General features: G+C 42.7%; 1 protein-coding gene across 3 annotated transcripts in view; it reads left to right on the forward strand.

The window, feature by feature from the left end:
* uggt2 (UDP-glucose glycoprotein glucosyltransferase 2) overlaps window positions 1-14,224 on the forward strand; it is a 49,162-nt gene that overhangs the window by 27,652 nt on the left and 7,286 nt on the right. For all 3 annotated transcript variants that reach the window (XM_022740219.1, XM_022740221.1, XM_022740220.1), the window contains exons 31-32: window positions 1,483-1,567; window positions 1,767-1,849. In XM_022740219.1, the coding sequence (XP_022595940.1) occupies window positions 1,483-1,567; window positions 1,767-1,849 (168 nt within the window). The remainder of the gene's footprint in view (window positions 1-1,482; window positions 1,568-1,766; window positions 1,850-14,224) is intronic.

Below are 14,224 nucleotides of genomic sequence, written 5' to 3' on the forward strand. Positions count from 1 at the left end.
TCAGACAACCAAGATTTATTCCCCAATCCTCCAGGTGAAGCTAAGAGGTGATGTCATTTTTCACCTTGGCAGTGTCATTATTCTTGTGGTTAGCGGCACTCTGCTCTGGTTAGGTGGCCGATCAGAGTCTAGTGGGAGTGTCTGTGCTCTCCAGTCCCAGAGCCTGCGTTTTCCTCTGTGCTGCCACCGCGCCTCGCCCTGACAACGATGAATGAGATGGCCAGCTCTCCTCTCCTCAGAGCAGGGATACAGATTGATCTCTGATGCTTTCTACCACAAGCCCTAAAGGCTGAGTTGCACCGGTGACAGCAGAGGGGGCAAAGCACAAGCAGCACTTGAACATAGGGGGGATGCACTTTGGGCCAAATGAGGAGGGGGCATTTATCAAGGTTAGTTTTTTGCCTTTAGTAAGCATTGGGGTCATAATGTGCATCATAGCCTATTGCTCATCTCTGCCTGAAGTTTGCTCTCGGGTGTTTCACCATCAGACCCTGCAGATCCTGCCTGCCAAAACACATTTGCCACTGGACAAATCAGTCCTAAAACAATTACAGTGAGAGGCCAGTGTTACGCAGTCAATACTGTACAGACTTTCTCATTAAATCTAGCAGTATATACAGCATGGCTGGGTAGCAGTGATGGATAAAATAATGGTAAGGTGATTCCTAATGGTGATGGAGGGTAATGAATATGGTTCAGAGTGTGACCCTGGCAGTTCTCCCAGTATCCGCCTTTAAGTGCGTGCTCTCACTCTCTGTCAATGGTCTGTCCATTAGCTGCTATTGTCTCCTTCATAGAGCGGTCTACACTGTGTATCTTTCTTGTACTCTTGCCATGACTAAAACATGTGATCCAACCTTATTTAAGTGGTGGCCTCAAGCACACTATTAACATGCAATTATAAGTCAGACTGATTGGTTGAGTAGTTCTATAATAGTATACATTATATAAGCATTTTAATAAATGGTAATATAGTTGTTGGCCTGAAGGTATAGTAAACTGTATCACGCTGAACAGTTTATAAACATAACTGCAAATATCAGCAATGGTTGGTTTAAATGCTAAATGGTCTGGTTATAATTCTTCAAATCCACTGCTAAATGGTGTCTGTCTTCAGCTTGTAGACTACAGTTACCAGCTCAAGTTTGTTTACATCGTATCTCTGTGCCCCTGTGGGCTCATCCGTCAATCAAACACATACACTGGTGAAAAATGACAGCGCTGATCCCTATCCAAAGCCAATTGAGTAGCTTGCCAGATTTAATCTATGACTGATTTCTTGTTCAAAAGTCTATGGCTAGATTATATAAGGCTATATCATCTAGGCAGCACTAAAATGTGTAGATTGCTAAATTTCAGTCTCCATGTGGGGGTTTTACCTGTGTTAGACTAACCAACTACAGACCCATTGTTGAGATTTCATAATTGATTTTTACTCTTAGTAATGGTAGTCACTTTTTCACTCTTTATCCACTTTTTCAGGCACGACGGAACCGATTCCCCTGCTGATGCTGGTGATGTTAGAGTTGTGCTGAACAGTTTCCACAGTAAGATCATCAAAGTCAGAGTGAGTGCTATTCACATGCAGATTAAATGCTTCATAGCAGTGAACTTTATTGAATTTACAGTAAAATACTCTTCTGCGGTTTTCTATGATGTGCATGTCAGTCACAGGTCACAAATCGAGGATGCTGAAATGATTTTACACAGTCTGTGATAAAAACCAGTAGGAGCATCATTGTTTTGTGTCTCCTTTCTCATTGTAGGTGCAGAAAAAGGCAGATAAAATCAATGAAGATCTTTTAAGTGAAACTAGTGAAAGCAAAGGAATATGGGACTCCATAGCAAGGTGTGTAATCTTTCCTCACATATAGCTAAAATCTGGTTGGTTTTAGAAACCACCCGCAGCTGACTGGCAGTAACTGTGAGCTCATTGATTGGTGGGTTTGTTGATGTGCCTTCTGTTTGTCAATTATACATTGCGGTTTCAGGAGATCTTATTCCTCCCCTGGATCCAGACTGCAATATTATGCTGTAAGATCTAGTCTTGCAAAAAATATGTGCTTCTGTAGGTATGTGTGTGTGTGCATTTGTGTGTTTTCCCTCAACAACTCCTAACTGTGTGATCCTGTCTCCTCACTTAATGCTTGCTGTATGAAGTGTTTGGAGCTCTTTTGAGAAAAGGTAGGCAGTGTTGCTGCTACCCATTTAACACCTAAAACTTCTTCGTCATACTCATTAGCATGCAGTGTTTATTGGTTGCTTTCAACTGCGATGCTGCTCTGAGTTTTGTGATGAATCTGAATGACTTCATGTTATTCTCTAGCAGGATATGTTAATATTGTAGAGATGTGTTTAGATATCATATTTCCATTTCCATGTTCATGTTCTTTTTGCATTTATTTATTTATTTATTTATGTGGTCCTTTCAGCAACACCCCAGGCAGTGTTGTAGCCTGTATTGCCATACATGTGCTGGAATTAAAAATATGTGTGAATTTATCATCAACTATGATGTGTTACTGATCAGACTGCAGGTAAAGAAGGCTGCCTAAGTTCTTGGAACTTGGAAAAGGAACCAGAACAAGGGCAGAAAGTTGAGCACTACCAATTAGATAAATCTTAGCTTGTCTTGCCACAGAGCACAAGCACTGGAACCATAATCTTGAGTAGGGGCTTGACTGTCTGTCCTCCTGGAGCTGATAAAGGTGAGGTGGGCCAGCTCGATGTGGGGATACTTTTGAGCCCTTGGCTAAGCAGCTCTGTGTTAAAGTTTTCCCTGATGAACAGGAGGACCATTTTATGAGGTCTGTACCTATGACCCTATATGTACCTATGAATAGCCATTTAGAGTACATTGCCTTATTTGAGTCTCTATTTGAGGCCCTGGAAGAGGCTTCACCTATGAATTCCAGAGTGTTCATATGGGTAACACTTTAAATATACCTGACATCAGAGAAACCTTAGACCAAAGATGCATGATTGACTTTGTAGTTCATTTGGCAACTGCTATTGCCATGTCTTTGACACTAGAATCCCCCAGCAGTGAAAGGATGCAGCAAACTCATTGCTGGACCTCGCATACAGTAGGAGCAGTACAGGCTCTGTCCTAGTCATGGAACCATGGACCAGCTCTTTACTCTCCTAAAACCTATCCAATATTGGAGTTTGCTCCAGTCTACATATCATTTGTGGACATTGGAAGAGCTATGGCCATTTATATTGGGGTGTGTCTTGCTGTTGGTGTGAGCCATCTGGCCCTTGTGTAATTGGAGTCAGAGCTGTGTCCGTATTCTCAGCAATAGATCAAGCACATTCTTGGTAGGCTAACGCACAGGGACCGTCCGAGGGCCTCGGAGTAGAATCACTGTTCCTCCATGTCGAAATAAGCTAATTCAGGTGGTCCGGCTGTCTGAGCGGGATACTTCCTGGACACGTCCTGTAGAGGTATTCTAGGCTTTTCCAACTGGGAGCATACCCTGAGGCAGACCCAGAACAAGCTGAGGAGATTACAAATCCCTCCCGGCTTCGGCATCTGCTAATTAGGAACTCTAGGATGTCGTTGGGGAGAACAACATTTGAGCTACCCCATATAGCCTGCCTCTGCTTTGACCAGGACCAGATAAGAAGCTGAAAGAGGTTGGATAGATGGATGAATAGATTTATAATTGAATCTAATCTTAAGACCATTTCCCATGGTATGCTTGCATTTGAGTAATAAAAATACTTATAACATTAAAAGGTTAATCGAAAGGATAAATAAGATGGTTTCAAGAGACATAATTGTTCCTTAAGTGCCTGTGATGCATGAATCTAAAATTAACTTAAATTTGACGGCATTTGGAGGGAGGACAGTACTTTCTTCTGGCATGATTCCAATGCACCCTCCTTTCAAAACAGGAGTTCATAAATCTTAAGCCTTAAAAGCCACTCATCATGTTGAGCAAAAAGGTCTAACCATATCTCCCATGCTGTGCTTATACATTCTTTGTCCACCCGGTCCTGTGTAAATAAAATTGCTCTGGAGAGTCTAACCTCAACATCCTCCCATTAACTTCGAGTGGAGGCAGCTGGTCTCAACTCAAGTTTGAAATGACGACTAATTAAAAGGCAGACGCATCAAAGCATTGTTGAAAACTACCAAATACAATATAGTCAAATGATACACAATGTTAAAACAATATCTACTTGTTTGAAAGTTGAAGCTTCATAAGAAAATATTTTAGAACAGACTGGTTTTTCATAGTCCCAGAAATGGCTGCACAACATGTTAATAATGCTAGGTTTTGCAAAGGTAAAAGGGTCTGAATATTTCAGCATACACACTGTGTGGACCTTGGCCTGTGATCTTACAAAATATTGGTGGTTTGAAAGTAAAGGTGTCTTTAATACCCATTACCTCATTTGTAACATCAGAATGCTTTGAGGGATTAAATTGTAAAGGGTGGCAGTGAAGGCCATGTATTAATTTAACACCTCTGAAGAATTAGTGAGGTGGATCCATCCATCAGCAAGCATCAGCAAGTCTGAGGGACAGAGTTTTTACATATGATCATGTTCTCTATTGAGCAATACTGAGCCTGACTGAAAATAGATTCTTTCTTGTTCTTTCTTTCTTTCTTTCTTTCTTTCTTTCTTTCTTTCTTTCTTTCTTTCTTTCTTTCTTACATCTTTGTTCTTACACATTTGTTTTATAATTTCATTCTTTTGTGCTTTTTCTCTTGCTCTCTTCTTTGTCTTTGGCTGTGAGTAAGATGAAGGAAAGTTGTCCTCTCTTGCTACTTTCAGCCTGGGGAACTCTGAGGGTTTAATCTCCTTTATGCTGTTCTTAGAAATCAGAAACATCAGGGCCACACAGGGTGTGAAAGACTGTCATTGGTTATGTTACCTGAGGGACTTATTCAGACTTCAGGTGGAGGGTGCAGTAAAAGCCACCTCGCCCCAAGTAGTCATATGCTCTTCAGTGAAGAGTGTTAGATGGGGCCTTTGTCCAGTCGACAGACAGGGCCGGAGGCATTATGTTTTCAGGATGTCCGTCCTTCCAGTCGTCTGTGCGTCCATCCCATTCTTGTGAACACGATAACTCAGTAACGCTTTGAGGGAATGCCTTCAAATTTGGCACAAATATTCACTTGGACTCAAAGATGAATTGATTAGATTTTGGTTGGCAAAGGTCAAAATTCAAGGTCATGGTCACCTAATGTTATTGTGAATCTGAATTTGATATATCAGGAACACCCAGAGAGAATTTTATTACATCTGGCAAAGATCAGAGTGGTTCTGTCTGTGGCTTCGTGTCTGCTGGTTTCAGTATGGGTGCTTTAAAAAAAACACATGTACTATACATCAACAATATTTCTTTCGGTCTTTTTGTCCACTGTCTTGCATGCGACTTGATGTTGATTTCTTGATGATCTCCACACAGATCTTAGAGAACGATCCTGCTCAATCTACAGAATTGGAGTTCTGTTTGGTTAGTGCTGTCCACTGCTCAGGATTTATTCAGAGCTCTATGGATCCTTCCAGAGGTCCAGATTATCTCGGGTGAGTCAGCCAAACCGGCTCTCACCTGACCCTCTAAAGCTGCTTATCTGGGGGGCCCCACTGTTATGGTGGAGGCCCTTCATAATGGCTGGCTTAGTCATGACAGACATTCAGTATCCGCAGACCCCACAGATGTGTGGTGACTCCCCAGAAGCCAATTCATCAATGACAGAAAGCAATGCTTTGATTTTAGGAGGATATTTGGTGAAGTGCAGGGAGAGAAATGCACAAAATGTTTTCAGAAGGACAGGCAAGAAATGACAATTTAATGGGAAATAAAAGTGTTGTGTTGTATGGTTGTGACTTGCTTACCAGTCAGACTCTTGCATGTGTGTGCCAGAGAGTTGGTTTTAGAGGACATGTGGAGACAAACATTATGCTCCCTCCCCTCCCTTCACACCTCCCTCTCACTCACTGGTGTCTTCCTGGAGCCTCAGGGCCATAGCTGTGGTTGTGATTGAATGTGGGAGAGACACTCCTTCCCTCATCAGCAGTCTGTTTCAGACAAGGACACACAGTTTGACTGCAGACACATCTACCCTCCAGCACAAGTCCTGATTTCTGTCCGCTAAATGTGCCTTGCATCATGAGCCACTGCTCTTTAATAGCAGTTGGGGTATGTTGGTGCGTGTGGAGAGGGTCCTTTGGAATTTCCTCTCGTCTGTACTGTTATCTCAACATAAAAAAAGTTTTGCTCATCTATTTGTTAACCAATTTTTTCTAAATTAATTAATAGGTTAATTCAGACTGAAAGGTAAAGGGCTGACTTGATTGGCACTATCTTTATGTCTGCACACTGTTTGCCATTTTCTTTCCCTTAGGCACAGTGAGTGTTTTTCCTTGCTTGGTGGTTTGGTATTTAGGAGGCTTAGCATACACCACAATGGGTGGCGAGGGTTTGACCACATTTCAGGCTGTCTACCTTCCATGTGTTTGTACCTGGGCAAGAATTTCACGCAGCACCCTGTTCCTATACTATTGTCATCACTTTAATTAGTGAATTGCTCTCCAAAATCAGACAACTCTCCTTTTTCATGTTTTCCTAATCTGTCTTCACATTTGAGAAACTCGGAGTAACAAATAGAACTAGAACAACAAGGAGTGTTGTCAGGTCTAAAAACCTAAAAACCCCATTAGTTCTAAAATCACTGAAAACCACAGTGTTGTGTGGCTTATTGCTTTTATAAAATGATTACTACATATATTTTGTAAGCTATCATAAAATAAACACAGAAATTAAAAAGTTCAGTAATTTATTTTTTAACAAATAATCATTCTTCCACCAAGAAATGTAGTTCCTCAGTGACATTTAGGGGAATGGTTGCCAGGCAACACACAGATGTAGCAACACACAGACGCAGTGGAAGGCTCACTTAAAGATAATAAACATATATCTGGATATCACCTGTAATTGTGCAATTATTGAAGTAATGCTCCATTATTATAGCACTCCTCTTTGCTGGTACAGGTGTTTTTGGACAGGTGCCTTTTTAATTGCATGGTGCTACAGTGGATATTGCTCCAGCATCTTCTCTTGTTATAGTTTGGGAACCAGTAAGATTGCAGGATTCCACTTCTATCCTGTCTTTTCCACCACTTATCCACGTTTAGCCCACCCAGTAAATAAGAATTCACATCAGTGTCTGACATTTTTGAAGTAATTAGTTTGGCACAGTAATACTGATGTAATGCAGTCACAGGTGTGTGTTTACAGAGCACTAACTGTTGTATAATTTGACATTTTTGCATGAGAAATTACTTAAACTATGATTTGTAATAATTGTTGATGAATTTTCTATTATCTGCTAATCGGTTAATTGACTAGTCATTGCACGAGTTTATGCAGTGCAAATTAACAGGATTGGAGATGTTAACATCCTCAGGACAAACTCACACAATTTATTTAGCTCCATGTTGACAACTGAAACTTCTCTCTCTTTTAATTACTTAACTACTTAACCCTCAGGACCATCCATTTTCACAAGTTCTTTCTCTTCATTCCCACCCTACAACACCAGATTACCAGGGCAACCATGTGTTTCTAAAGTCAGATTCAGACTTCAGTTTTAAGCCAATTTGACCCCAGTTCACCCCTTCCTGACAACTGGAGGAAAAATCTGGTCTGGGACCTTGGTCAGTACTAATGTTCGGCCCAGATTATCTGGTAATGTGAGGGGTTCACAGATCCCGTCTTAAAGCTACCAAACTGCTCGCAGACTCATCCCAATGAATATCAAACATAGATATTTAGCAATGAAAATCTGAATGATTACGGTTATGATTATGTCAGTACTTTCACAGCTGACGGTGTTGCCAAGCAACAGTAAACATTCCAGCCCTTGAGGCAAATGTATCCGGCATACTACTGTTGAGAGATATAAAAACTGAATCTTACCCCCAGTTCTTTCTGAATACAACTTGATGATTAATTAGAGAAGTCATGACTATTAATCAATGTTTGGTTTAGTTATATAACTACAAAAATTCTGTCTTTGTTAGTTGGCAGGTAGCTAGTAGCTAGTTTTGCATATAGCCTAATCTAATTGAATGTGTCTTAAAAATGTACTTTATTAACTTTTTTTTCTAGTTATTGGCTGTGCTACAGTGTATTTTTATAACCATAGGAATGTCAGAATTCCAAATGAAATAACAAGCTTACACGCTTATACTATGAATTATGAATTAAAATGGAAAAAAATCATCTGCCCTTAGCAGAATGGGTTGCTGTACATTTACTTACAACTCTGCACATCCCACAGAAGAATATTAGTCTCTTCTCGGGAGAAGCTCCTCCATACTATTCACACCATTGCCAAACTGTCCGTACATCATGGCAGCACTGCCTTTAAAAGGGATAAAAGGAGCTGATATTGTTGGGCATTGTTGCAACCAACCCCTGACACAATTACCTATAATGTCTGTTAATGCATTTTTGCAACTTATATGCCATTCACTGCTGGTGTGGCACATGCATCCAGCCATGAAAATAACAAGAAGTGCGTGGCAAGATTGCACACTGTTGATGTTGCACTTGATGGATAGTGCGCTTTGTGCTCTGCAGCGTCACAAAATGGTGCCTGATGTATTTATTTCATTTTTACCGTTACCCAAAATTTAGATTGCACGATATAATGCTCCCATTTAAAATTTAGCAGTGTGCCTGTGGTTAGGAGTTAAATGATCTAATACAAAAGAATCATTATTCTTTACCCCAGCGGTCCCCAAACTTTTTTCAGTGGGGGCCACATCAACTTTCCTTTCTGAGATGGGGTGCCGAGGTTAGTCTATAACAGGAAATGATATGGGCCAGGGTGACAACCAGTATTATTGTGGAGATTACAATGATAATTTGTTGTAGCTGCCCTTCGTTTGGCTTTGGCACCACCTGTTGATTTGCAAAAAAAAGTAATAAAAAGTCTTCACATGTGTTTATTTGAAGTACCACAGATTTATTTATTCATTCATTTATTTTATAGAAAATAACAACACAAACTGATGGTAATGCCGGCAGGCGGCTAGCTCTGCTTGCTGGGCGCAATGGCTGTGCCGGGGGGGGGGGGGCGCGCCATGGGTCATCTACTCATAATGCTGCGGTGCAACCACCATTAAGACTAGTGCTGAATGTTCCAACAACGGAAAAAGTTTGTCAAAGTCACAAGTTGTTGTTCTACGGACCTCGGCGTCACGCTGAGTAACATATGTTCAGCCCCAAGCCTTCCTGAATCGCTCCCTTCTCGAAGGGCCCCGCATGGCACGGCGGTCTCTCATATGCTGCCGGGGGACACGGTTAATTCTGTGTTTTAATAATTTCCAAAAAATTTCTCGAAAGTCCACAAATTTGGTGTCTACGGACTCGGCTCGTCACGCTGAGTAACATATGTCAGCCCCAGGCTTCTAAGTCGCTCCCTTCGGAAGGGATGCCTCGTTAAAACGTCTCCGAGGCCCGCTTGCTGCGACGAAAAATTTTGTCAAAAGTCCACAAAATTGGGTGTCTACGGACTCGGCTCGTCACGCTGAGTAACATATGTCAGCCCCAGCCTTCTGAGTCGCTCCCTTCCGAAGGGCCGCCATGGGTCATCTCTCATATGCTGAGGTGCCACACCATTAAGACTAGTGTGAATGTCACAACGGAAAAGTTTGTCCAAAGTCCACAAGTTTGGTGTCTACGGACTCGGCTCGTCACACTGAGTAACATATGTCAGCCCCAGCCTTCTGAATCGCTCCCTTCCGAACGGGCCGCCATGGGCGGTCTCTCATATGCTGCCGGGGACACGGTTAAATTCTGTGTTTTAATAATTTCAAAAAATTTTCTCGAAAGTCCACAAATTTGGTGTCTACGGACTCGGCTCGTCACGCTGAGTAACATATGTAGCCCCAGGCTTCTAAGTTGCTCCCTTCGGAAGGGATGCCTCGTTAAACGTCTCGAGGCCCGCTTGCTGCGACGAAAAATTTTGTCAAAAGTCCACAAATTGGGTGTCTACGGACTCGGCTTGTTCACGCCTGAGTAACATATGTCAGCCCCCAGCCTTCTGAGTCGCTCCCTTCCGAAGGGCCGCCATGGGTCATCTCTCATATGCTGAGGTGCCACACCATTAAGACTAGTGTGAATGTCACAACGGAAAAGTTTGTCCAAAGTCCACAAGTTTCGTGTCTACGGAGTTTGGCTCGTCACGCTGAGTAACATATGTCAGCCCAGCCTTCTGAGTCGCTCCTTCCGAAGGGCCGCCATGGGCGGTCTCTCATATTGCTGCCGGGGACATCGTTAAATTCTGTTTTAATAATTTCCAAAAAATTTTCTCGAAAGTCCACAAAATTTGGTGTCTACGGACTCGGCTCGTCACGCTGAGTAACATATGTTCAGCCCCAGGCTTCTAAGTCACTTCCTTCGGAAGGGATGCCTTGTTAAACGTCTCCGAGGCCCAGCTTGCTGCGACGAAAAATTTTTGTCAAAAGTCCACAAATTGGGTGTCTACGGACTCGGTCATCACGCTGAGTAACATATAGTCAGCCCCAGCCTGCTGAGTCGCTCCCTTCCGAAGGGCCGCCATGGGTCATCTCTCATATGCTGAGGTGCCACACCATTAAGACTAGTGTGAATGTCACAACGGAAAAGTTTGTCCAAAGTCCACAAGTTTGGTGTCTACGGACTCGGCTCGTCACGCTGAGTAAACATATGTCAGCCCCAGCTTCTGAATCGCTCCCTTTCTGAAGGGCGGGGCCGGCAGGGGCTAGCTCTGCTTGCTGCGGCGCAATGGCTGTTGCCGGGGGGGGCGGGCCGGGCGGGCCGGTGGGCCAGTGGGCCGGTGGGCGGCTAGCTCTGCTTGCTGGCGCAATGCTGTGCCGGGGGGGGGGGGGGGGTTGACCGCTGAGTAAACATATGTCAGCCCTAGGCTTTCTAAGTCGCTCACTTCGAAGGGATGCCTCGTTAAATGTCTCCGAGGCCCGCTTGTTGCGACGAAAAATTTTGTCAAAAGTCTACAAATTGGGTGTCTATGGACTCGGCTCGTCACGCTGAGTAACATATTTCAGCCCCAGCCTTCTGAGTCGCTCCCTTCCAAAGGCGCCGCCATGGGTCATCTCTCATATGCTGAGTGCCACACCAGCGGTCCCCAAACTTTTTTCAGTGGGGCACATCAACTTTCCTTTTATAGCAGGCGAGGTCCCCTTTCCATTCTGTGTCGATCAGTCTGGGACAGTTTTTTCCCTTTGTCAGGAGAAAGGCATGATTTCGGTAGCAGGTCGTAAAACGCTTCAAAACTCTGCCCGGCTTAACCAGTGGACTTCAGTGTGGTAAAGCACGTCTCCCGTGGGCTGATTCTAGCATCGGAGAGAAAGGCTTGGAACTGCCTGTGTTTAAAGTCCGTTTGCTCTGATGAAGTTTATGCAGGACACAACCACCTTCATGACAGATTCCACCTCAGAACTTGCAGTCTTGAACGCTGGCTCGGTCACGATCAAAGTCACGTCAGAATATACCATTGTGTGAGGAGGTTGAAGATGAGCCACTATTAACTATAAATAGCTCATAACTATGGTCAATTTTAATTAGAATGCCAACCTTTAAGTACGGATATGTTAGTGATGTTATGATAGGAAAATGCAATTTAATAAAAATTGTTGATGTTTAGAGGGATTGTCTGGGATCGTTAAGTGGGCCACCCCAATTGCTTTGGCGGGCCGGATGTGGCCCGCGGGCCGTAGTTTGGGGACCCCTGCTTTACCGCTGTGTTGTGGGATTCTCTAGTAGCAATGCAGGTATGTAAGCATAAAGAGCTGCGTTAAATCTGCCTTCACTGTGTCTGATGTAACTCGTTGATTATGAGTGCCAGCAGGAGAACTGACTGCTGTTGAAATCATGTCAAAATTGTATCTTTCCAGAACATTGTCATTCCCTGTGCTATTGCTTCATTTAGATGGAGCACCTCAGTTTGCTGTGCAGTGATGCATGGTTTGTTTGAAAAATGTTTTCTGCTGGGTGGTATAAACTATTATTACCCCTGGCTTTACAAAAAGCATGGTGACTACCTGCTTAGTGCTGATTTACTGTCACTAAGTGAAAAAACAGGCTCAATCAAAACACAGCAGACTCATGTATTATGGTCTCATTTACAGCATCAGCGGGTGGTGGCTCCAAGAAGGATGATGGAGAAGAAGAAAGAAGGATGTTCTAAAATATATTTTCTGTGGCCTCAGGCCATCTGTATGAGCGCTTTCTGAGGTGAGTCGCGTTCAGTTCACAAACACTCTCACACACCTTACTTCCAGGTCCTACACATTACATTCCTTTTAGTCCTCTAGTCCTGAGACTCAGCTTCTCAATCTTTCTGTCTCTATTTTCAGAATAATGATGCTGTCTGTCCTTCGGCATACCAAAACACCTGTCAAGTTCTGGTTCTCAAGAATTACCTCTCCCCATCTTTCAAGTACTTTCCTAGCTTCATGACTACAGACGAGCATTCTGTTTTTCCTGCTTATTCAAAATAATGCGATCCCAGGTCTTCAGAGATTACTTAATTCAAAGTAAAGAAAATGTCTGTAGGTTGTTCCTGGCTCTGTGATGGCATGTGTTAATCTCAGGTTTCGTGTGTCAGGGGTGAAAATGCATTCAGTGCCCTCTGAGTTTGAGTCACAAAAATAGCAATATATAAAGCAGCAGAGGGAGGTGAAGCCAGACAACTGCATTTCGTTTGATGTTAATGAATCTTTTATGTGAATAAAGTTTCATTTGTATTGTATTGCCTTATCTGCCTTTTCACGCTTGTCATAATTAGGCGGTCACTGCCTGTCTGCTAGGCCACAAAAAAGGAACCAGCATCATCTGTTTTCTTCTGTGCAAGATTGTTTCATCTGACACTGGCATTTAACACTTTCCTCTCCAAATAAATCTAATTCTCAATTGTCTGTAATGAAGGCAATACCCCACAGTATAGCACTCTGTTGCACAATGCTTTGCATAAAATTTAAGTGCAGTATAGTTGATTGAATTTAGCTAATTTTGCAAATGGTTAGTCACACATGAAAACATGCTCTTGTATTTGATTTTTTTGACCACTGGTGTTTTGTTTTCAATGCGGTTAGGAGACCATATCTCACATGGCAGAGTCGTATGGCTTCCAATATGAATTAGTGCAGTACAAGTGGCCCGTTGGCTCCACCAGCAGACTGAAGAAGCAAACGCATTATCTGGGGATACAAGATCCTTTTCCTGGATGTTCTGTTCCCCTTGGCTGTGGACAAGATCATCTTTGTGGATGCCGACCAGGTAAGGATCAAATTGGACCGACAGGAAAGAGCAATGTGTCATTGTGTGGCTGAAAGTGAGAGAGTTGTCTGGATCAGTCTCAGTGCTGGTGTGAAGATTGGATGAGATTTTAAACACTGTTTGTCGTCAATCCTCTCTACCTTTACCGATGTTCTTTGCTCTCTCTCGTCAGATAGTTCGGGCTGATCTAAGGAGTTGAGGGATTTAAACCTGGAAGGTGCTCCTTATGGGTTCACACCGTTTGTTGATAGCCGCCGAGAGATGGAAGGCTATCGCTTTTTGGAAAACGGGCTATTTGGGCCTCACATCTGGGACAACAGAAAAATACCACATCAGGTACACTTCCATAGCAAACTGTGAAATGTATTATATGCAGCAACAACTGCGCTGAAACCCTGGTAAGGAATTCTGATAATATACTATATTTGTGTGTAGTTATTTTAAACATCATCTTATTCAGGTAATAGAATTTAACCAATCCACCAGAAGTTTCTTGATTGTTAGATAATTAAAATTATCCTCCCCAGATTCCCCTGCACAAGCTGGATCAAATGATATTTGAATTCTACCATATCGCGATCATACACTATTTGAATTTAAAAGTTCAAAGCTGTTTTACTCATCAATTATAGTTACATATTCTAACAGCTATATTTTAGTATCTAGTATTTAGTATTTATTATATACAAACCATGATACATATTAAATCAAGCACTAGAGAAGTCATGACTATTAATCAGCGTCTTGCTGGAGGTATGGGAGTTCTACATCTGTCAGTGTGATGGCTGATCAGATGGCAGAGCTGCCAGGGAGACTTTCTACTTTACTTCTACCTCACCACTGCACTGGCTTGATGAGATGGAAATGAGACAGAGGGAAAGACAGAGAAAGAGAAGAAGATAGAGAAAGAAATAAGGA

Source organism: Seriola dumerili, unplaced genomic scaffold, assembly GCF_002260705.1.
Source record: "Seriola dumerili isolate Sdu_G_001 unplaced genomic scaffold, Sdu_1.0 BDQW01000052.1, whole genome shotgun sequence".
Taxonomy (NCBI): domain Eukaryota; kingdom Metazoa; phylum Chordata; class Actinopteri; order Carangiformes; family Carangidae; genus Seriola; species Seriola dumerili.